Here is a 25,542-nt window from a genome sequence, read left to right on the forward strand (position 1 = left end):
TTGAGGTCTTCAAGAACAGTCTGGAAGGTCAGTTGTCAGCAATGTCATAGAGTGCATTGTTTATCAGGTGTGGCCTGGACTATCTGAGCATCCAAAGTCCTGCCTTACTCTGAACTTTCATGGTTCTCTAACATGTCCAAAGTGATGTAAATCTCAATTAGAGAGAGCTGGTATATAGATACTTGTTAATTAAGTAAAGAAAATGTATGGAAAAAATTGATTATATAAAAGTGAAAAATTGAATTAAAGTGATATAATTAAACTACTACTACTACTACTAATTAAATATTGAAGGTAAAGTTTAAAAATTATAAATCTAGAGAAAAAAGAGACCAGGATGTGATATGTGGCCTGGGGGTTGCTTAGACAAAGGTTGAAAGCCCTGAGCTCATCTACAGCCAGTGCAAGTTATTGAGATTTATAAAAGGGGGATGTAATAACGAAAGATGACTGAAAACCATTACTGGACAGAAGGTTTAACTGAAAAGAACTCTTCCATTGCCACAGATGGACTTCCTAAACATGAGATCATGTAGTAGAGAGCAAAGGCATCTATCTAAATGAGCTTACCAACTTAAATGTAGGCCTTTAGGGAATATATCCCATCCCTCTGTGAATTGCTAATAGAGCTTAAGTTACTGAGATAGCTGAATGAAGATAAAATTGAGACAGAATGATGGCAGCCAGTAATGGAGAGAGTGGAAGAGAGAGAAGAGAAGAGAAGAGAAGAGAAGAGAAGAGAAGAGAAGAGAAGAGAAGAGAAGAGAAGAGAAGAGAAGAGAAGAGAAGAGAAGAGAAGAGAAGAGAAGAGAAGAGAAGAGAAGAGAAGAGAAGAGAAGAGAAGAGAAGAGAAGAGAAGAGAAGAGAAGAGAAGAGAAGAGAAGAGAAGAGAAGAGAAGAGAAGAGAAGAGAAGAGAAGAGGAAGAGAAGAAGATAGAGAAGAGAAGAGAAGAGAAGAGAAGAGAAGAGAAGAGAGAAGACAAGAGAGAAGACAAGAGAAGACAAGAGAAGACAAGAGAAGAGAAGAGAAGAGAAGAGAAGAGAAGAGAAGAGAAGAGAAGAGAAGAGAAGAGAAGAGAAGAGAAGAGAAGAGAAGAGAAGAGAGAGAAGAAAAGAGAAGAGAAGAGAAGAGAAGAGAAAAAAAGAAAGAGAAGAGAAGAGAAGAGAAGAGAAGAGAAGAGAAGAGAAGAGAAGAGAAGAGAAGAGAAGAGAAGAGAAGAGAAGAGAAGAGAAGAGAAGAGAAAAGAGAAGCAATGCTCAGCTAAGAGTGGCCAAAACCTGACATTCATTCAGCAATGGAAAGAAGTTGCCTCAGCAGGAAGAAATATAATGACATCATTAGGTACATTTGTAGCACAGAGTCATTGGAAACATGAGCTATTTCTTGATGCTTATTTTTTTACTAGATATGCCTGAAGTCTGACAGCCCATCATCCTGGCTATATGGGTTCTCTCATAAGAACATGCCACACAAGTGATCTCTATGCAAATCCACTTTTCCACAGAAGAATCTGTGTAGTTACAGAAGCATTATATCTAACTGGGAGGGAGACAAGGAAGGAGGACATTCTGTTATAACTATTGTTAATGTAATATTTCCTGACATGCCTTTGCTTTGAGCTAAATATTGCTTGACACTAACTAGTGGGGGCTCCTGTGCTACAGTTTGGAAAGGATTATGATCTAATAAGTATGTAGTATATGAGGTAGCTTTGTACAAGTCCAAGGGTGGCCAGTGGGTGGCTCAGGTGACACATAGCTAAAGAAAATGATAGGTATAGAACACAACTGTAGAGAGGTAAGAATATTCTTATCTATTTGGGAATAAAAGACACAAGAAAATAATGAGAAATATTTAATTATATAAAATAATTTTTTTTCACAATAAGACTCAATATTTCTAGAATAACCAAGAAAAGAAAAATGGGGGAAATGTTTGTCATCAATATTTCTTACAAAAAATGACATACTGATAAGAATGGAGGTAGCATAGGTTAGTAGCATAGTAAGAAAGAATCCTGACTCTTGAGTGAGAGGAGCTAGGTTCAAATACCACCACTGACACTAATTAATTTATTAAGCCTTGGGTAAATCATTTAACTTCCCTGGATCTCAGTTGTCTCAATTATACAATGAGGAGGGTTGCAACAGAGAGTCTCTAAAGTCCCTTCCAGTTCAAGATCTATTATCCTAGGAATTAAAAGACTTATTATTTATACAAAAATATTTCTAGCAGCATTACTGGTTATAGTAAACAAAATGAAACAAAAGCAACATACTAAGTGTCCAGAAATTGGGGAAGGGTGAACCAATTATATTATATGAATATCATGGAATATATTCAGCCAAAGGATGAAAGTGGAGAATCCAAAGACATCTTGGAAGACTTCTAGGACATGATGCAGAGAAAGGGAAGATTAGTTGAAAGAACAGTATTATACACTGACTACAACCGTATAGATAAATAGATAACAGCAATAAAATAATGTTCTACATATTCATGACTAGGCAAAAAAGGGGATAAAAATAGGGATGTGAGCTGGGTAACCAAGTTTTTCATTCAATTTTGGAAGCAGCACTGATAGACATAGGTATATTCATGCACCATCCAATAGTTTAGACTCTCAGCTTGCACATGTGCTTTTCTGATTTTCTTTTTTCTGCTCATTCAATATATCTAAATACCAATATTTACCAATCTAAATGAAGGTGAAATTTATAATAAAAAACCAAAACCAGTGAAAATCCTGGGGAAAAATACCTCAGAATGGTATTAAGGGACATTCATATGAGTGTGCTACAGAAACAATGAACAAGATGAATGCAGAGAAGCATGGAAAGACTTTTATGAAGTGATACAAAATGAAATAGGTAAATCAGAATACACAAAAGTATCAATGGAAAGAACATGTACAGTAATAGAATCTAAACCGAATGATGAGATATTATAGCAGCCAAGCTTATTCCCAAAGAAGAGATAGGAACAGATACTCTCTGTCTTACTTCCACTGTGGGGGTGGATTATATAACTGTTTACATAAATAAATGTATATTAATATGTTATGCAGTCATGTGATACATAATCATATATTCTCCATGTATACACACATGTATATATGTGTTACAATCAGACTTTTAATAGCATGTCTAGTATTCCAAAAATTTTTTTCTTTTTGGACTTTGGCAGGGGTAGAAGAGAGATATAGTGGATATATATATATAACTAAAGAAATACAGGTTTACTTTTTAAAAGATGTTCAAAATCTATATGGAATCGACACAACGCATAACAGAAATACTGATTCCATAACAGATTATCTCAGCTGTTCTGGAGAACAATTGGGAATTGAGCTACCAGAATGCTGACATAATAGCATTTTGGGTAGTACCAAAGAGTTACAAGTAAAGTGGATGGATGCCCACTGAATGGGAAGAGAATAGCTTAAAAAAAAAATGCGGTACATGAATGTAAAGGAATAACACTGAATCACAAAACAAGTAATGTGAAAAACTCAGAGAACCCTGGGGAAAGCCCATGACTCGATGCAGAGTAAAATAGCAGAAAAAGGAAAACAAAGTACTCAAGGATTACAGCAATGAACAACAACCAAAACCCACACTGGTTTATTATTACTTATAATTATCTATTACAAGGCTGGATAAGCTTATTAGCAAGCTAAGCCCTGAAGCAAAGAGGTGAGGGGCTGCATGTGGGGACACATTAGAAGATCCAAGCATGGATGTGTTCCGTGTGTTCTCTTTCTAGCACTCCCCGTCTTCCCTTTCATTTCTATTTCTCTAAGGTGAGCACCAAACCAGAGCAATGAGGATGGAAAGAATACAGAACAGCATCCATATTTGATCATGGTTGTTATAAGAGAGGGTTTTGGAGGGTATAAGTAGGAGTTAGTGCCAAAAAAGAAAAAAAGGGAGAAAGAAAAAAAATGCATCAAAGCATTTAAAATAATGCACAGAAAAGAAAGAGATTCAGGAGAGAAACTTGAGATTAAAGTGCTGAATTTACTCTATAAGTTATAAAAAACATGGTGGACATAGACTGATAGCCTCGTATGTAATTCTATCACTCTATTCTTTGCAAATGGAAATGTTTGTGTTGGATGGTATTTATTAAGCTCAGAGTAACAAAAAAAATGAAAAGAAAATCGAACTAAAGATAGTGTTAAGCAATCTTTTTTATATTTAATTCACAAAATCTCTTACAAAGGTATGAAGATTTTTTAAAAAGGAACACAAAAAGCAAAATTTGTAAGGAAAACGTTTTACTCTCCAAAAATTGTGAAAAGGCAAATGAAAACATCTCTCAGGTATATCAAAATTATTCAATTCAGAAGAAAGTTGTGAAATATAATGCCAATGACTCTATGGAAAAAGCCAGAATTTTACCCAAATGCTAGAGCTAGGCATCTTTAGTGTAAGCAACATAGCAATGAATAATAAGAGTTCCAAGAGCATCATACCCTGGGATACCGCTCCAAGCTGGGGAGGGGCAAACTAACTGATGGAGGGAACAGCTGGTTCCAATGACTCCTACTGACCTTTTTACTCACTCATCTGCACAGGTTCCCCTGGGGATGACTTCTGGTGTCCCTGCTGCTTCTTGTTTCATCAACAGGTAGATTACACCCAGTCTGGAAACAGGAATCCCTACACACAGGGAAAGAAAAGAGCAAGGGCCACATTGAGAAAGCAATCCAAATTTAATTCCATTCATAGCTGACTGGCTCACTCCCTTCCCCTGAGTCCTTGTTTCTCCCTTCTGTTCTGGATAGGTTGCTTTTCCACCTTTCTCTCTCACCTACCCTAAGGGCTTCATGTTTCCCAGCCTATTGACCCCATTACTTTCATGTTTCCAACAGGTTTCTCATCCCCCAACTCCCCAACTGCTACTGCTGCTCCTCCATACCAGGAGGTCAGACCCACTGCTGATGGTCATAAAGGAACTAGCTCTACTCCAGCCACCTCTGCGTCCTGTTCCAAGAAGAGAAAGTTAAAGAAGCAGCAACAAAGAAGCCTTTGATCCCGATCCCTTCTTCCCTCCCTGCCTCCTCCCAAGAACGCCTCTGTGCCCTCTTCTACAGCCTCCTGCCCAGAGACTTCTGCTGCGCCCTAGCCATCACCACCTCCAGAAGAAGCTGGCTTTTGAGAACTCCTCAGATTGTACAGGACTGGATGTGAGGATGGCTGACCAATCGGCATCTTCATCACCTGATTTTGCTGAACCTCAGGAGCAGCAGCAGCCACTTAAAAGCTTATTCATCTCCTCTGTGGCTGAAGAGCATCATATAAATGGGCTGACCAAAGCCCCTACTACCATCCCTAGCTTCACCAACAGCAAATCAAATGCAGCCAAGAAACTGGTGATCAAGAACTTTAAAGACAAATATAAATTGCAGGAAAACTACATAGATGAAACATGGTGGAAACTGAAAGAAGCCGTAGAAGCCATTCAGAACAATACTTCAATTCAATACAATTTAGAAGAACTCTATCAGGCTGTTGAAAACCTCTGTTCCTACAGCATCTCTGCAAACTTGTACAGACAGCTGAGACAGATATGTGAGGAGCACATCAGATACCAAATTCTCCAGTTCCAAGAAGATTCGCTGGATAGTGTTCTGTTTCTAAAGAAAATAGATAAATGCTGGCAAAATCACTGCAGACAAATGGTCATGATTAGGAGCATTTTTTTATTCCTGGACAGAACATATATTCTTCAGAATTCAATGCTGCCTTCTATTTGGGACATGGGTCTAGAATTATTTAGGACCCACATAATTAGTGATCAGAAAGTCCAAAACAAGACTATCGAAGGCATTCTGCTTTTGATTGCAAAGGAAAGGAATGGTGAAGCAATCGATAGAAGTTTGCTTCGAAGTCTTCTGAGTATGCTTTCAGATTTGCAGATTTATCAAGATTCCTTTGAACAAAAATTTTTGGAAGAAACCAACCTGTTATATGCTGCAGAAGGCGAGTGTTTAATGCAAGAAAAAGAGGTTCCTGAATACTTTCATCATGTCAACAAACGTCTAGAAGAAGAAACAGACAGACTGATCACCTATCTAGATATGAGTACTCAGAAGCCACTAATTGCTACTGTAGAAAAGCAACTTCTCGGTGAACACTTAACAGCCATTCTTCAGAAGGGTTTAAATCACCTTCTTGATGAAAATAGGACTCAAGATTTGTCTCTCCTCTATCAGCTGTTTAGTAGGGTACACAGTGGAGTTCAGGTCCTCTTGCAGCACTGGATTGAATACATCAAAGCATTTGGGAGCACCATTGTCAATAATCCTGAAAAAGATAAGACCATGGTACAAGAATTGCTGGATTTTAAAGATAAAGTTGACCATATTATTGATATTTGCTTTATGAAAAATGAGAAGTTTGTCAATGCAATGAAAGAAGCATTTGAAACCTTCATTAACAAAAGACCAAACAAGCCAGCTGAACTCCTAGCAAAGTATGTGGATTCAAAGCTCCGAGCAGGTAACAGAGAAACCACCGATGAAGAACTTGAGAAAATGTTGGACAAGATCATGATTATATTTCGGTTCATTTACGGGAAAGATGTCTTTGAAGCCTTTTACAAAAAGGACTTGGTCAAAAGACTGTTAGTTGGAAAGAGTGCATCAGTGGATGCTGAGAAATCAATGCTTTCCAAACTCAAGCATGAATGCGGGGCTGAGTTCACCAGAAACTTGGAAGGGATGTTCAAAGACATGGAGGTGTCAAAAGACATCATGGTTCAGTTCAAACAATACACACAAAACCAAAATTTTCCTGGGAGCATTGAACTAACTGTGAACACCTTGACAATGGGTTATTGGCCAACCTATGTGCCTATGGAGGTTCACTTGCCAGCTGAGATGGTAAGACTTCAGGAGGTTTTTGTGACTTTTTACTTGAGTAAACACAGTGGAAGGAAACTTCAGTGGCAATCTAGTCTAGGACATTGTGTACTGAAAGCAGAATTTAAAGAGGAGAAAAAGGAACTCCAGGTCTCTCTTTTTCAAACACTGGTGCTACTAATGTTTAATGAAGGTGAAGAATTCAGTTTAGAGGACATCAGGCAAGCTACAGGAATAGAGGATGGAGAATTAAGGAGAACCCTCCAGTCATTAGCCTGTGGCAAAGCTAGAGTTCTGATTAAAGATTCGAAGGGCAAAGATGTGGAAGATGGTGATAAATTTACTTGCAATGATGACTTCAGACACAAGCTCTTCCGGATAAAAATTAACCAGATCCAAATGAAAGAAACGGTAGAGGAGCAAATAAGCACTACAGAAAAAGTCTTTCAAGACCGACAGTATCAAATTGATGCTGCCATTGTGAGAATCATGAAGATAAGAAAGGCCCTTGACCACAATCTGCTTGTTTCAGAAGTGTATAACCAGCTGAAGTTCCCAGTTAAACCTACTGATCTCAAGAAGCGTATAGAATCTTTAATCGACATGGACTACATAGAAAGAGATAAAGAGAACCCCAACCGGTACAACTATATTGCCTAAAATGGGCGCCTCTGAGTACTTGGTATATAATACACAGTTGCTGATGGAGAAACTAGCCTATTGTTCCAACTAACTGACTTCTTTTTTACTACAGATGACTGACTGAATGAAAGCCATTTCATGGACAAATAGAGTAAAATGGACTTTTTCAGCATTTGCTCTGCCCATTTAAAGAGCACAGTTTACATTTAATAAGAATGCTGTTGAACTCTTGGCATGTTTAGTTGATGGCAACAAATGCTTAATTTGATCTTTCATGTTTCACTTGACTTAAAGTCTTTGAAGGGTCCCTGTGGTTGACTGGAGGGGTGGGGGCAGCAGGGAGTGTGAAGATTCCTTTATGCACTATGATTAGGAGGCAACACTTGAGCCGTGTACAGAAGGCTTTACCCAAATCCATATACTTAAACTACATGCAAACGTGACATACCATATAGAATCCTTGATGGATTTACGGGGCAGAAACATCACCCTGAGCTCTGGCTGCTTCCCTTTATTTTGTGCTTTCTCTTACAAAGACCACGTGGTCAAGTGTAATGTCCTTGGCTTTTTTTATTTCACTGAAAGGACTTTTTAAAACAAATCTTACCCAGAGAAAATATCTTTAAGCTTTGGGAGCAGCTGCTCCTAGGCAGTAAACAGGTGAAGCAAAAATCCACTGTTTTGTGAAAAGAAGCTCTTGGGAAGCAGCAAGTGGCCTTTGCCCTTCACCCTCCCTGGGCTGGCCTTCCTAGCACACCGTGAAGGCCTCTTTTCTGGGCTAAGGTTTCGGAGGGCATCCTAGATCTCGCTCCTTTTGAAAACAAGCTTATTTTTTCCCATCCTTATTCTAATTTCTGAAAAGTCATAGAACAGAAAATCTTCAGGATCTGAGGATTTTCAAGGAAGGGCCATGCTGATCCTGTTCTGCCTCTCAAAATCAGTTGCAAAGTTGACACACAGTCTCAAGACAGATGCAAGAGAAAGTCCCAGGCTGGGATGACAGACTGACCACGATAAAAAACAGGAAGATGATTGAGCTTTCCAAATTGGGAGGAGTCTATAGCCTTAAAGTACTGCTTTTCTCCCCCAAGCATACATTACTTCAGTGAAATTTATGCTATAGTCCAGAATGCATCAAGTCCATGCTTTCGTGTGAGCGGAAAATAAATGGTCTTTAAAAAACTCAAACCAGCATAATGTTTTGTAGCCATGCACCTATGTTACCTCCATTTTGAAGCCACAAGGAAGGAAAGAAGTTGATCCAAACATTCAGTTGAGTAGCTCTTGCCTTTTCTATTTGCCAGTTACATTTCCTTAAGCCTTCCCTCATTAGCAGCCTTCTAGCAAGCTCTAGGAAATGTTTCTCTCTTACTGCACTTTTTTATATAAACATGGTTGTTATAACAGCAGGTTGCATTTACAAGTTTTCCTCACCCTTTCTTAGGCATCTATGCCCAAGATCTCAGCTCCTTCTCTCCTTTCTTGCCCAGTGTTTATCTGACAAGGAAAAGGTTGCCAGTTATCACCACTCTCATCCTCCCTTACTAGACCAGAAAGCCCTGCCTGGGTACAACCTTTTCAACCAACCACTGATTAAGCTCTCTCAAAGGTGGGTTCAATTTTGCCAGAATCCTTACTAGTCCCCCCCCCAACTATTTGGAAAATAGGTAGATCTCTTCCTCAAAGAAATTCCTCTCCTCATACAACCACCCTTTTTAAGTGGGGGCTTCACTAATTGAAACAAAAGAAATTACTCAGAAAATATAAAGCATCAAGAGAAACATTGATGAAATTTGAAAAAGCATTCCGAATTATTAAAAGAGTTTTTAGAGCTATTCTTTCTGAGTCACTGAGTTCTGGGTCATTTTTCTTGTCTATTTTTCTCCAATAAATTTTTCTATTTAAAAAAGGTTTCTGAGGATGGGATCCTTAAAATAATCAAGTATTGGCTTTAAAATTACTGATTTGAAGAATTTTATCATTTGCCATCATTGGTCTGTTTAAAAGACAAAACCTACATAGGTACAAATAGGGCTTTCTGTTCCTGCCATGTACCTTTTGTAAAAATTAAATTGATATGCCTAATAATAAAATTGTTATATTTTATGAGGCTTATTAAGGATCATTAGAAATCAAGGAATAAAGAGTATACAAAATAAAAACCACGTGCCCATGGCTGGTTAGCCATTTCAGTCATCCCCCACCTTACCACCATACTTGCTGCATCATTGCAAAGGAAGAGAGAGAGAGGGAGGCATTACTGCCAGTTAAATACCAATAACATTATCTCCACAAGGTGGAGAGGCAGGAAAGATTATAGGGAATTCTGGGAAATACTAAGGACTTCTGGGGAATGAAGTCTAAGGTTTAAAATCTCCATTTATACACTTTATCAAATGAGAGTTAAAGCTTCATTGCTTAACTGGTCAGCAAACAAAGTATACCCCAGAAAAAACAAGTAGGTCTCCAGAGAGGAGAGAGGATGCTTTTTATCATTAACTCTTTGGGTCCTGTGTGTCTTGCCTGGTTCTGAAGTTCTTGTAGCTTAGGCATCAGTCTTCTTCTCGCAGCAAGCTTCTTTAGAAGATCTCCAAGTCGGGCTGTGCTCATGCCAGTCTTAGGGCACCCCAGGCCCTCTCCACAATTGATATATCTGTGTCAAAATATAGCCATAGATTGATTACAAAGAGAATACTTCTTGCATGCAGTTCATAGCAGCCAAGTACATGAGAAATTATGTTTTATTCTATTTATCTGTAACTTAAAGATTAAATATATATGTACACACACTCATAAACCTTGCCTTTTTTCTCTTTCTTTCATTTTGGATGGTTAAGGGGAAAAAAAATGACCACTCTTGAATAATGAATTTTCAGAAAAGTGATGAATATGCCCTGTTCACTGGTTTATATGGATATGTCAAAGTCCAAAAGCAAAGAAGGAGAAGCTTCATTTGTATTCTGCTGGTCCTTGCAAGTTTTGTTTTGTTTTTTTCAGATGTTGGACATTGTTTGACATTAAACTGAGATTCCACTTGCCAATCCAAAATCAGCTCCAAGAATAGAGCAGCATTCCATGCCAACGGGAATAGGCTTTTATATAGCAACTCTTTATGAGTTGTTTCTGAAGGATACATGTGGGGATGAGGGTGGATCTAGTGTAGAAAGTCTTTTCAGAGCTTGGGTGATAGAATACTGGAACAGCTCTTTCACTGTGCGTCCATAATGGGCTCATGACTTGCTTTTGTCCTTAAACACACGTGAAATCTTTACAATGTTTCCTAACACGTTCACAGAGGGTTCTGAGGTTTTTTAAAGTTGGTAAATAACGTAAATATATGTCCTTTTTGTGAACTTTAGATTACTCCACCCTACTTAGTCTAACAAAAACAGGAATGTCTACACCCATACTTAAGTATTTAGGAGGATGACCTATGACAGACATGTGCTAGCAAAATGGCAAATCAGAAACAACTGACAGACCCCCTGGGCTGTCCTAAGTCAAGCTTAAGCTACTATTGGTACATGTAAGATGCAGGAAAGTGATGTAAAACCATCTATATATTTCACGTCACTTCCTCTCTCCAGACTCTTTGGCAGTGGAGAGGTGGCTGGTGGCAGCGTGCTGAGTGTTTTGGCATTTTGGCATGGCAGCTATTGTCTGGGTTAGCAGTAAGTTTTCCTTGATACCATACTGGAAGAAGCCTAGTAACCTAGTTCAGGTGAGGCATCTGCTCTGAGCACTCTCAGAGTTTTAGGCTGATTCTTTCCTCCTTTACCTTCCAAACACTAAACTCTCAGAAAAAGCCTCTAATCTTCAAAGACCTCTTGGCGGAGGACTTTGAACTCCCCCTGGCACAGGCCAGGTGAGAGAAATCCTATAACTTTCCCTCTCTCTTCTCCTTAAATTTTTCCCTCTATATTAATTAAACCACCATAAATTTCCAAGCTGACTTGGGTGTTTTATTTGGGATAGTCCCTGGCGACCAAAATTAATTTAGATTAGGTCACAACCCTAAATTGCACTTTCAAAGAGTGAGTCTTTGGGTATTTTTTGTTCTTTATTAAAACATTTCATGTTGCTTTAAAAAACAAACAAACAGCAGCAAGCAGCTCAGAAAGTACAGAAGGTAGCAAGCATCTCTGAAGTGTATACTCTGATGCCAGAGGAGTCAACGTCACCATTGAAGGTCTAATTCCATGGCTGTCTGTCTCTACTGACTATCTCAGATACACGCACTAGCAGACAAACCTTGTAAATTGACCATTCAAATGCAGGTTGTAATCAAAGCAAAGGATACTTTTCATCCACTTGGCCCTGATTATGGATGATGAGGCCAAACTCCTGAATGATTACAGATTTCTTTGTTAAAAATGAATATTACACAGAGACCAGTGAATAAGAAATCATAGTGGGTCTAAGCAAAATGTGGTGAATAACCAGTAAGAAACCTCAAAGAACAGGAATAAAAGACATCATTAAAGAAATGTATGATGGGAGGAGAACATGAGCAGGCCATGTGACAATGGTGAGAGATGATATGTCATCTTGAGTGCTCCACTGACCTCCTAACGATATCAAGAGAAAGAGATAAAGGCTCCTGGTATGTGGGTGAAGTTCAAGTGGCAAAGCAATGGAAAAAGCCACACAGGATGGCTGGTCATGGGTGGATATGTTTCAATCAGCACAATGCTAATGGAATATTCATATCAGAGATCCATTTGAGTAGAGATCAAAGTGCTAAATTAGGCTAACAAAGAAAATCCGTTTGTTTCCAACTCCATACTATTCCTTAACTCAGCATGATATATAAACATAATTGGGCAAAGAGAAATTACAAAATGGATGATTTTTGAAGGATGAATTGATGTAGAGTGAAGGAATCAGAACTAGGACAATTCATAAATGACAATATTAAAACTTTAAATGAAATTTTGACAACAGAGAGATTTTAGAACTCTGATCAGTGCAATGATACAACATGAATCCAACAGAGTGAAGACCAAAGACCTTCCAGCCCTTCAACTCCTGCCAGGCTTAAAATACAGAATGAGAGGCAGTTCTGGACAGGACCAAAATGGTGATTTGTTTTACTGGATTGTTTATATTATTTTTTGTTTTGATTTTTTTAATTGTTCAATAGAGAAAGCAGTGAAAGTGAGATATAAACAAATGCTAATAAAAATAAGTATTTTTGAAAAAAGAAAATTTTATTTCATATTGAGCTTCAGGTCTCTTAAATCAATCGATAGGCCCTATTATACACAAAGCACTCTCCCAGGCATTAGGCATACAAATATAAAAATAACACAAATCAGTACCCATGAAGAACTCCCATTCTTTTGAGGTAAAGATATATAAGTAAAAAAGAAAATACAAAGGAAATAAATAACTAGGTTGGTTAAGGGTTTATCAATTAGTCTTTCCAAATGAGTAGCTTTTACTTTTACTTATCATTTTGACTGACTTTTTGGTTTCCAGTTTATCTATTTCTCCTTTAATTTTTAAAGTTTCCTCTTTATTTTCTTATTTTTAGTTTATTTGTTGACTTTCTAATTTTTTAAATGTACATTCAGTTTATTAAGCCTCTCTTTTTCTATTTTGTTAATGCATGTTTTCAGATATATGATTTCCTTTGAGAACTGCTCTAGCTACATCCCAAATTCTTGGTATATTGTTTCATAATTAGAATTTTCTTTTATATAATTATTGTTTCAATTATTTGTTCTTTGCCCCATTCATTATTTAGGATTCATTATCTATATTTGAGTCTTTGTCTTTTTGTGTGTGTTCCCTAGACTGATCACTATTTTTATTATGATCTATAAAGTATATATTTATTTTTTTGCCTTTTAAAATTAATTTGAAATACCTCTATGCCCCTTATACAGAGTCAATTTCTTTAAAAGTCCCACACAGGGCTGAGAATTTAGTGTATACTCTAATAGGCTGTGAAGATTTGCCAATTTCTAGGTCCTAGAGAACAGAAATGAGTTCAAGGTTGACAACTGATTACCCAACCTATGTACCAGGAAGTTCCTATATACTCAATCAGCATCAGTTGAGTCATGAAAGGAAAATTGTTCTATTGCCTTTATATTATTGATTATGAACAGAATAATCACCTATAATCTTTTAGATAGGTAACTGTGATTATGTTTTAGAAAGAATTAGACCCAAATTAGTAAACTGTGTATAAGATGTCAATTATAATAGAATACTATAATAGAACAGAATAGAATTCAATAATAGAATGTTAACCATAGTAAAGAAAGGATATAGTTTTGACATGTTGGAATATTATAGCAACTAAATAAATATATTAAGAGCTTCTGTTGGAGGAATAAAAACTTTAGGTCTGTGTTGTTATGTAGGGAAGCTGAAACCCCTGCAGAAGGAGTTGAGTTCATTGAGAGTGGAGAGTTGTAGCTGGCCTGATAAGATCATATAAAAACAACCCTGTTTACTGCAGGTGTTTGATCCTTTAAAGATTTATGACATTATAGGCTCCCAGAGTATTGTGGCCAAAAAGGCTATTATGATCTAACTAGTATGATAATCAACCTCATACCGAACTTTGAGGACTTCATAGTGTGTGGAATGAAATTCGGGGGGGCTCGTAAATAACTCTAATGAGTAGACAGGAGACTTGATGCTGGCAGAGTTCACATGACTTTATTCAGAGGCGTGGGGGTGGGTGGGGACATAGAGTGAGGAACACTGCTTGGGTCTGAACAGTGTCCACAGAAGGGGGAATGGCAAGGACCAGAATTTTCACAAAGGGTGGGGGACTAAGGGTGAGGGAATATTTGCCTGGGCATAGCCAGTATTTCTCACAACACTCTCTGGGGGGGGTGGGGGAAGAAACTGGGTGGGGGGAGTGGTTTCACAGTCTGAGGTCTCAGAAGTGGGAACAGGTTTTATAGGGATCCAACACAATGCTATCTCTACTTTCCCATCATCTGTATCTTATTCTACCCTCCTTCTTCTATCCTCCTCAATCCTTTCCCAGCATTTCTGACGTTTCTAAGCATATGAGGATATTCCTTAGGTTTGCCATTTTTAGTTGAGTCAGGGTTTTAGGCCTGTCCAAGGATTTATCAGATTACAACAATTCAAGCCAAAACACTCTGAAACATTATTCAGGACATGTAGTCAAGCTATATAACTTGCTTGTTTTGAGATTTCTCTCATAGGAATTAGGTCACCCCTAAACTTCTTCCCATGGGAATAGAAGAAAGGGGGGGGTCTCTTGGCCACATTTGAAAAAGAGTATATCAAAGGCTTATATTAATATATGTATAAAGCTGTTTGGGGAGGGGGTTTCTTCTACGCTTCGAAAGGAAAAATTGGCATCTACTAGGGGAGGGCACCTAACTTCATTTTTTTTCTATAGGAAGTTGCTAATCTATAATTACTAATACTAACCAATATATATTAGGGAATGATACACAAATTTCATCCCACAATAGCAAATGTTTCAATTCCTTGTTATCAAGCACCATTGCATGTTTCTTAACATTCTCTGTAAGTTCTGCTGTTAATAACTTATGCTAATTAGCTATCAGAAAACTTATTGGTTCTACTAATCATATTAGTTAAGTAAAGTTCCCTAATCCACTTATACAAGGTTAACAAACTTTCCTAATTATAATGCTTTTATGGCAGATAAAGGGGGAGAAAAAGGAGACTACAGTCCAAACCACCTGTTGATTGATGGTCCCAAAGGTTCCCATCACTAAGCTGAGCAGATTCAGAGAGAAGGGCAAACCCCAGAAATCTGGGCTCTCAATTCATTTCTGCACCCCACTGCCTACTTGGGTCAAAATCTGTGCCATGATGAGTCTGCTGGGTTGGGAAGCTATGTGACCCCATGTCTGTGAGTAACAAACCGCCCAACCTATGATCCTTTGAGCAATGGTACTCCTTCTGCTATCTCACCCACTTATGGAGTCCCCTTTAGATACCATTTTAACTCTCGTTTCTCCAGCAATTTGTTCAATTCTTTATTTCCTCTTTTGCTTTTCTTTTTTAGATCTGTCCAAAACTGAGAAAGGGGCATTAAAGTCTTCTACTATTACTGTATTACTGTCTGTTTCTTTTTAAAATTTAGTTAAGTTTTATTAACTTAGACACTAAGATTGGAGTACTTAAGTTTTATATTAATATTGCTTTGTTGTCTTTGTTACTTTAATTTCCTTATTTATCTCTATGTTGTGAATTTTTATTTTTGCTTTATCTTGTAACAGGATGATTACAACTGCTTTTTTTGGTATTGTGAACCTTAAAAATTCCCAGACCCTACTCCATAAGATTGGATTAAGACCATTCCCCATTTGGGCAGTGAACTCTACTTAGATCAGAAATGGGAGGACCTCTACTCCGCCCATACTTAAGCCTGCTTTAGGGGAGAAAACTCCTTGCTGAACAATGAAAAATACTTACACCCATACTTAAGCCATGCCTATTTTAGAACTAATACAAAGGGGTGCTAAGTACCTATAAAGGTCAGGCAACTTGTGAATTTACAAGGAGCAAAGAGGTGAGAACTTACTCAGAGATTTTAGTCTACTCAGGTGTGGATTACTCAAAAGTTTAGTCTACTCAGGTGTGAATTCAGAATGGGCTGTCCTTTGGAAAATGTCTTCTGTGATTGGTAGATGGAAGAACTAAGGGGAGGTGACATAGGAGAAAATGCCCTTTAAAAGGAGACGAAAAGCTCTCTCTAAAATCAGTCAGCTGGGAAAGGCTGCCTTGAAGGGTCTCTCTTGAGACTCTCTCGGGGACATTCAGATTAAGGATTGAGCTGGTGAAGGCAGCTGAGATGGAGCTGGCCTGGTGTCACTAGAATCCTTGCTTGGACAGATCTTGTGGTGAGTGATTAAGGATTGACTGATCTTTTCTCTTAGGGCTTAGGCCTGGGTTGGCGAGGACTGGCCAGGGCCGGCTTATCCCTTTCTCATTATTCCCTCTTTTTCTCTCTTTCTTTAATTCCTCATTGTATTAATTAAAATCTCTATAAAACCCAGTTGACTTGGGTATATTTCATAATTGGGAATATTTCCCTGGCGACCACCTTATATATTGATTTAAAAACAAAACACTGTAGTGAAAACATATTCCTCTGCGGTCACACTTTACTTATCCACTCTTATATCTACTACAATTTAAGTCTAACTACTATTTTAATCTACTACAGTTTATGGCCTTCAAGCATTTTAATTATTACAATATTTACCTGTCAAATGGTAAATTTTATTCTAGTCACTCATTTCTATTAAAAATGACTATGCATTTGGACAAAGAGGTATGGCAAATATTTATTTAAAAGCCAACAAACCCCAAATAAACACAATAGAGAAGATATTGAAAATTAAAGGAGAAATAGATAAATTGTAAGCAAAAAAGAATAAGGAAATAAAACTAAAAGCTTTGACAAGATATATCAACAAAATTGAGGCTTTAGCCAATTGAATTAAGATGGCAAAAAAAATCAAATGAACAAAACAAGATAACAATATGAAGTCACAGATAAAATAAAAAGAATCATCAGAACCTCCTATGCAACTACATGCTAACTAACCTAAGAACACAAAGAAAATTCAGAGATACCTTCAAAAATATAAAAGATTCCAATACATCAAAGGCCAAAACAGGATCTTAATATAATTTCATCAAAGAAAAAAAAAACTAACTATTAGGGAACTTTGAAAGCAGGGGACAGGACTCACAGGAAAATTCTATCAAACCTTTAAAGTCTAATTAATACCTATGCCACACAAAATATTCTCAAAATTTGAGAAAAAAGGCCTGCCAAATTCCTTTTATGAGACAAATATAACTCTAATACCTCAAACAGGGGAAAATAAAGCAAAGGAGAATTACAGACAAATAAAATAATGAATATGGGGTGAAAGTTTTTAATAATCTACCCAAAAAGTCTGTGGGGTAGGGTGGGGTGGGGTGGGGGTTAGGAATTTCTAATGCTGACCTAGCTACTCTTTTCCCACGATAACTGAGAACATGGGAGAATAAGTTATATCTTGAGAGTGTTGACCATGCTCCTCAATTAAGTTGCCTTGTAGGGGGCAGACAATCAGTCATTTCTAATACTGCTTCTTTTACCCTGAGTTTAAAGGCAGACACCTATGCCTTTAAATGTCCAGAGTGAGCTGAGCCAGGAGCATACACCAAAATCCAGAGCTAGAATGTTCTGGCAAGCCTCACTGCATTTCTATGTTGAAAGACAAACACAACTGAGAAATTATTCTAGTTCGGAGTGTGACATGCAACAACATCTACCAGGGCTTTCCATTCTTCTCCCCTCCTCCCTCTATCACAGATTATTACCCTTCAAAAATAAATAAATCAACAGACTACAATAATTCATCTAAAAATCATTTATCATGACCAAATTGGATTTATACCATGGATACAAGATGAAAAAAATGAGTAGAGGACCTGCTAAGCCACTGGGTTGTATTTTAACCAGTGCTGGACAGTACAGGCTGAAGCCCAGATGTAGGCCTCAGTTCTGCTGGTTGCTGACAACACGAGCTGACGGCTCTCCAGATGACACAAACAAGAATGTGGTTTATTTCATCAAATACAGGAGCGGATAAGTGGGCCAGCGAGACGGAGTCTCCATCTTTACCAAACTCTTTTCTCATTCCCCCAATCTGACTTGCAAAGGTCTCTTTGGTCCCAACGCAGTTGGGCTCCACTCACTGCACTCTCCATCTGCCTAAAATATTTCTGATGACCTAATCTAACTAGCTGGCTGCTGTAAACTGGAACCCAGTTCAGTTTGTCAGATGGTCTGGCTCTATTTCGGCTAGATACTTTCAGGTCCTTGCAGCTCACACACAGATGATCCAAATGAGACTTGGCGTCACTGGTTTCAGAGTCTCTGAATAAGAGCAACCTCCAAATCTGTCAGGGACTTCAGCTACCTCCTGTAACTTGATCCAAAATGGCCACAGAAGTAAGCTTCTGCCCTGCCCAGTGTCCAAAGATCAACTGACCCCCTGCAATCCAAGTGTCTCTTTTTATGCACTCCTCCCATTCCAGAATGGGAGTCCATAGGGTTCCAGGTGTGTGACAAACTGCTTTCCAAAGTCCTTGCATGCTCAAACCCTTTGCAAATCCTCATTCCCTCTATTCTATTTTAATAAAGAACAGTTCAACACTAGGAAAACAACCAACAAAATGGAATGGAAATAATAAAAAAAAACCCAAACCACATGATTATCTCAATAGTTTTGGAAAAATCTTTTGACAAAGTATAATACTGATTTATACTAAAAACCAAATTCCATGTAGGCACCAAAAGGAAATATTATACAGAATGAGGATATACGAGAAGCATTCTGACTGGATATAGGAAGAAAACAAGGATGTCTACTTTCACACTATTATTTAACAGTTAGAGATGCTAGCAATGGCAATGATAAGAAAAAGAAATTCAGGGCATAGTTATGCAAAGAAGATATAAAACTATCCCTATTTGTTGATGATACAGTGATTTACCATGAAAATTCTAGGGAACTAGCAAGATACTAATTGGGACAATTAGTTAAGCAAAGTTACACAGAACAGAACAGATAATCCCCCCTCAGAATCAAAAACATGTCTATAAAATGGAAACAAAATCCAAGAAATAGAAAAGTTCACTTGTGTCCAGGAAATTCATCCCCTCCCCCTCCTGAATAGCTTCACCTGCCCATCAAACATTCCTGAGATAACACAGTTGCACCAGGTTTGTGTCCCTCTATGAACTGTACGTCACTAAAAGTCAAGGCTTTGGGGCTTGAAGGGGAGAACCGAGAAGAAAAGGAAGAAGTCAGGAACAGAGCAGGCAGGTGAAAGGGATGGAGGAAGAGATATGCAGGCTAGGCACCACGTGGGCAGGTTACTTAGAGCAAGGATTGTCTACCCTTCCTAATAAACTTTATAAAACATATATCTGGGTAGAAATAGTATTCCAATTCTTACACACTCCATTGAAAACAATTACAAAATGAATAAATACAATCTAAGGAAGGGCAGGAAATACTTGTATAAATTAAATTACAAAGTGCTTCTTTTTTTTTTAAACATTATTTTATTTGGTCGTTTCCATACATTATTCACTGGAAACAAAGATCATTTTCTTTTCCTCCCCTCCCCCCCACCCACCACCTTTCCCTCTCCCATAGCCGATGCACGATTCCACTGGTTATCACATGTGTTCTTGATTCGAACCCATTTCCCTGTTGTTGGAATTTGCATTATAGTTTCATTTAGAGTCTCTCCTCAGTCTTATCCCCTCCAACCCTGTATACAAAGTGCTTCTTAAAGAAATGAAGAACAACTTAAGTAATTAGGAATTTTCAGTGCTCAAAATAGAACTATGCCAAAATATTAAAATGACAATACTAACAAAATTAATTTACAAAAAGTTTTATTACTCTCCCAAACCATAAAAGGGATACATCATAGAACTCAATAAAATAGCAATTTTGTTACATTAAAAATAAAAATGAAATCCTACTTTTAAGTCAAATGGGAACAGGAAAACCACAAGTTGGAGAATTCATAAAAATATGCTCCCCCTCACCTCCACCAATAAGAAATCAGGTGTCTCAATCCCTACAATCCTGCTTTTTCTGATCCCTTCAATTTTATAATAATTGCAAAAACCAAAGTTGTGGGTTCTTGTGCTGTCAAAACCCATAGATCTAATTTATTATTGCAACTTCATGCATTGCTAAATACGTCATTGTCTAGATGTAACTACTTTATATGTCTTTATTTCACCATAACAATTTCGAGAAAAAAAAGATCTAAAAATAACCTTGAAAAAACTAAGGAAAATAATGAAGATAAGGAATAGCAAGAATAGTACTTTCAAGTCTCAGACTGTATTATCTATATTAGAAAGCTCTAGTTATCAAAAATATTTCATATTGGTTAAAATATGGAGAATTAAATAATAGAACAAATAAGGGAGAATTAGAAACAATGGAATTCAAGAACCCACTTTTTGATATGCCATAAAACATAAATTACTTAGGAAAGAACATTCTATATAAGACAAAATGAAACCTGCTGGAAAACCTAAAATGTCATCTGGCAGAAACTAGGCTTAATAAACTCACAGTTTATGCCACATTCCATAATAAATTCAAAATGAACACATGACTTAATATTAAATTTTGTACCACAAAAAATAGAGTGGCATATCATATGCCTTTCGCGGTAGTAGGGAGATCTATCCTTAATCAAACAACAAGAAAGAGAGGCAATTAAGCATGAATCTGAAAAGCTTCTGTGCAAAATTAATAAATATTAATACATTCATTAATGCACATATCAATGAAGCTGAATGGCAAAGATCTCTTTAACAAATTTCTCAAATAATGGTTTGGCATCCACGTAGAAAGAAAAGGCATACACATAAGAACTAAAGCCATTCACCAATAGAAAACTGATCAAAAGCTATAGTAAATAGTTCTTAAAATTAAAAATTGTAAACTCTTATCAACCACACAAAAGAATTCTCCAAATCACCAATAATGAGAGAAATGCACATCAAAATGACCTTGAGGTCTCACTTATGACTCAGCAATTTGGCAAAGATGACAAAACATGAGAAGATAAATGGGGGAGGACTTGTTTCAATAGAGGTGTAATGGGAAAGAAATAAGCACTTAGTAAGTGCTTATTGTGTGCTAGCACTGTGCCAAGCAGGTCATAATTATTCTTTCACTGGACTGTCACAATGACCCTATGAAGTAAGTGCTATTATTATCTCCATTTTACAACTGGAGAAGCTGAGGCAGATGAAGACTAAGGGACTTGCCTAGGGTCACCCACCTGGTAAGTGTCTGTGGTGGGATTTGAACTCAGGTCCTCCCAATTTCAGGCCTGGCACTCTACCCACTGTGTCGCCCAGCTGCTAATGGGCACACTATCGCATTGCTGATGAAACTGTGAATTGGTTCAAATATTTTGGAAGGCAACTTGGAATCATGCAAATCAAATGATGACAACATCCATGGCCCAGAGATTATGCATGTGGCTAAGCACTATGAAGATAGGATTAACTCTCCCCTAGTCTATTTTTAGCTAAACAAATAAAGAACTTAAAGTACCCCTACTTGACACTAAGTACAAGAGTTCATTTTCAAGTCACTTACTAGAGTAAGCTCATCTCTCCAAAGGTCACTGTCCCCCCCCCCCCATTTACTTCATTCCATGCCAGTTCACAGAAGTCTTTTCAGACGAGTCTGTATTTCTCAAAGCACAGTGTTATCATTGTACTTTGTGTGTGTGCCACAGTTTGGTGATGGCCATCAACTCCTTGGCTGTCCTAAAGCAGTGCTACTTCAAATTCGTGGTATTCTTGGGCCTTATTCTGATCAGTGACCTCCTTGGGATATGTGCTGTAAGAGTTTAAATGTAGGTTTTTATGCTAATATGAAAGTTCTAAAGTAATAAGGTGGTCACCAATTTAATAATATTATAGCCTAAGTCAAAATGACTTTAGCAGCTTTATTTACAAAGAGGGGGAAAGTGTGAAAGTGGAGAAATGTAGCTAAAGAGACAGAAAGTACTGCCTAGCTACAAGTACCCTAAGTTCGATCCTAATGTCTCCAGACCACAAATACGAATCTGAAAGAGAATCTCACCAGAATCCAAAATCTCAATTAGGAAGCTGAAATCCAAAGAGCCACAAGACACTGAAGAATCCGAGAACCTTCAGTGCACACGAGGATAAGAATGCCAAGAATCTCATTAGAACTCACGCTAAAGGGAGTGTCCCAAAGCTCCAATGAGCAGAGAGGGTCTCTTCACTGAAGAATCAAGGAACGAACTACTCCACTCAACACTGCAAGCTAATGCAGGATCCAGGGAAGGAGTCTCCTCCTCTAGTCCAGCTCACCAACCCTGAGAGAGTGAATCCTTGAGCTGGCCTTTGAAAGCAGTTTCCCTTGAGGTCACTTCCTGTCACTCCCCCACTTTACAGGAACCAATCGCAGTCTTTCAATTTGTCTAGCACTGCCCAAGGGTTAGTAAGCCACTGATCAGAATAAGGCCCAAGAACACCATGAATTTGGGGTGCACTGCTTTAGGACAGCCAAGGAGTTGATGGCCATCACCAAGCTGTGGCACACACACAAAAAGTACAATGATAACACTGCACTTTGGGAAATATGATTCAGACAATGACAAATCAAAAACTCATCTGAAAAGACTTATATGAACTGGCATGGAATGAAGTAAATGGAAGACTCAGAAAACAAGAAATACAAACACTATGACAATGAGTGGTCAAACCAGAAAGATAAAAAGGAAGCAAGTCACAAAGAACAGGCATTGCTGCAAGACAAGAGGGGAGAAAACACCCTCCCCATCCTTGGCAAAGGCAGGCATTCTCTGGTAGAGAACAGTGCGTGTTTCTAAACTTTTCCAATGGAGTCACTGGTTTGGCTGACTTTCCCCTTCTCTTAAAATGTTATTTGCTTGAGGGCAGTTGGGTAGCTCAGTGGATGGAGAACCAGGCCTAGAGACGGGACGTCCTAGGTTCAAATCTGGCCTCAGACATTTCCTAGCTGTGTGACTCTGGGCAAATCACTTGACCCCCATTGCCTAGCCCTTACCACTCTTCTGCCTTGGTTCCAATGCGCGGTATGGATTCTAAGACGGAAGGTAAGGGTTTTAAGGAAAAAAAATGTTATTTGCTCTCTGGGATGGCTTTCTGGGAGTAGAAAGGAAGAAGACTGGCAGAAATTCTGGTGACGTAAAAAAACAAATCAAATAAATGTTTTTTTTAAAATAAATTAATAAATTCAAAGTAATTCTGGAAAGGAGGCAGGTAAAGTGAGTTTTGAAAAAGTATGGCACCAGGAAATGGAGTGTCCTGTATGGAGAACAGCAAACAGGCCACTTCCACTGACCTCAAGAATTGTGACTGCCAGTTAGGCAAGAATGCAGAGAAAACAGCAGCCTAGGATTGCAGCTGTCCTGAGGGCCAAATAGAAATCCAGAGGCCATCAGGAGCCACTTCAGCTTCTTGAACAGGGGACTAGTATGCTTAGACCTGTGGCCCTGATCTTCCCTGGGATGTTTATTCACTACTTACCGCAGAAAGAGAGCTAGTCAAAGTCAAAAGAGTGGGAAGGAAGGCTTCCTGGAAAAAGGAGACAGCAAGAACTTGAGAATCTGACCAGAGAGTTGAAGGAGCAGGGAACCTGAAACCTCAGGGCCAACACAAGGAAGCTACAGAATTTCCAACTAAACAAAGCCAAGATCTTCTACCTGAGGATGAGGAACAAGCATGCCCTGTCTACTTTCCCCATAGGTTGTGTAGTCTTAAATCTTCTAGCACATTAAAGTCAAAACTTGGCTCAGTGTTTCAGATTGCCCACAGCCTGCAGCAAGAGAGACTGCATAGATTCCCTAATACACAGACACTGAGTCATGAAGGACAACTCTGCTTACCCAGGGAGACCAGGTTCTCATAGTTCTCCAACATCACATCCCTGTACAGGTTCTTGTGGGCAGCATCTAGGCATCTCCACTCATCGCAGCTCAAGTCCACAGCCACATCCCTGAATGTCACTGATGCCTGAATCAAACTCATTCCTGCTTAACCAGGGGATCATTCCTCCAAATATTTCTTTATTATCTACCTATGACCTGCTTTAACTTCAGACAGACTCAGTAACTGGGATGTGGCTTTCCCAGATTGCCCAAATTCTCCCTCACACAGAATCACCCCAGTTATCATCTTATTCCTAAAGACCCAAAATCACACAACAGAATCGGCTTTCATGTGACTGTTTAGATTCATGATATAATGCCAGAAACCTCAATAGAAATAATTATTCCTGCCCTTACATTTTCTATTCTCCATTAAGGATCAACTTACTCTGGACTGATTCATTCAAGAGGCAGTGTCCCATAAATGCTTACCAGTCTAAGATCTCGCCCCAGTTCCAATGTACTCTCTTCTTCCTCCCAAGGAAAGATCATCTTTGTCCTATGGACAGCAGAACTAGAATTCTGGCCACCCATCCCTCTCTATGTCATTTTACCACTTACTGTGTATGTGATAACAGCCAACATGCAGATAGTGCTTACGACACACCCAGTATTCTGCTAAGCACTTTTAAATTATTATTTCATTTGATCCTCACAACAACCCTGCCAAGAAGTGCTATTATTTTTTCCTCATTTTCCATATGAGGAAACTGAGGTAGACAGAGTTTAAAATGGCTTGCCCAGGTGCATGGTGCTACTAAGTGGCAGAACTTGAGTCTTCCTGACTCCAGTCCTGGCGCTCTATCAACTGCGCCCCCAGCTGCCTATTTAAAGGGCCATAAGAACTTCTAAGCTCTCATATCACTGCCCCTCTAAAATGGTCCCCATCACTGGCCCAGCCTTTACTGCTCTTTTGTCTTAGAATTGATACCAACCTAGAAGGTAAAGATTTTTTTTTTAAAGCAAAGGATTTTGACTTTAAATGATCATTCTATTACAAATATTAATAATATTTAAATAAGTTTTGAACAATGATACATGTATAACCCAGTAGAACTGATCATCAGATCAGGGAGGGGGGAGGGAAGAAGGGAGGGAAAGAACATGAATCACGTAACCATGGAAAAAGATTCTAAATAAATTAATTAGAAAAAAGAATATAATTACAAAAAAGCCAAAAAAGAATCAGCAAAACAATAAATCAAGTTCTGATTTGCAGTCATTTCTGAGGTATAAACACTCACCTAAAAAATTCAATAATTAGCAAAGCAGTGAGAGCTAGGTCTCGGTATATATGTATCCCTTAATAAAATGTCAGGTGTTTGGAGCCAAGGGCAGTTTAATTTTTATTTTGGTATGTCCAGGGCCTGGAATGTAGTGAGAACTTAAAAAAATTTTTTTAAACCTTTACCTCCCATCTTGGAATTGATACTATGTGTTGATTCTAAGGTAGAAGAGCAGTAAGGGCTAGGCAATGGGGGTTAAGTGACTTGCCCAGGGTCAC

General features: G+C 38.2%; 2 protein-coding genes across 6 annotated transcripts in view; one reads left to right on the forward strand and one right to left on the reverse strand.

Annotated features, from left to right (window-relative positions):
- The window catches only part of LOC103095281 (zinc finger protein OZF-like), a 61,358-nt gene that overhangs the window by 34,134 nt on the left and 1,682 nt on the right, over positions 1–25,542 (reverse strand). For 4 of the 5 annotated variants that reach the window (XM_016429346.2, XM_056819995.1, XM_056819991.1 and 1 more), the window contains exons 3-4: positions 10,035–10,164; positions 4,557–4,665 (exon numbers count right to left, since the gene is read on the reverse strand). The gene's annotated coding sequence lies outside the window, so the exon portion shown is untranslated. Of the gene's footprint in view, positions 1–4,556; positions 4,666–10,034; positions 10,165–25,542 lie in introns of those variants that run through there. The other variant, XM_016429350.2, reaches the window with a different exon arrangement.
- On the forward strand, positions 1,728–8,699 carry LOC100023130 (cullin-4B-like). Its single transcript, XM_056819987.1, has 2 exons — positions 1,728–1,798; positions 4,878–8,699. Exon 2 carries the CDS (start codon positions 5,199–5,201, stop codon positions 7,527–7,529), a length of 2,331 nt encoding a protein of 776 aa, XP_056675965.1. The 5' UTR covers positions 1,728–1,798; positions 4,878–5,198; the 3' UTR covers positions 7,530–8,699.

This window comes from Monodelphis domestica, chromosome 2 (genome assembly GCF_027887165.1).
Source record: "Monodelphis domestica isolate mMonDom1 chromosome 2, mMonDom1.pri, whole genome shotgun sequence".
Classification (NCBI taxonomy): domain Eukaryota; kingdom Metazoa; phylum Chordata; class Mammalia; order Didelphimorphia; family Didelphidae; genus Monodelphis; species Monodelphis domestica.

Bases quoted from the DNA above. Each gene is read 5' to 3' on its own strand.
- LOC100023130 (XM_056819987.1), top strand. From the start codon at position 5,199: ATGGCTGACCAATCGGCATCTTCATCACCTGATTTTGCTGAACCTCAG.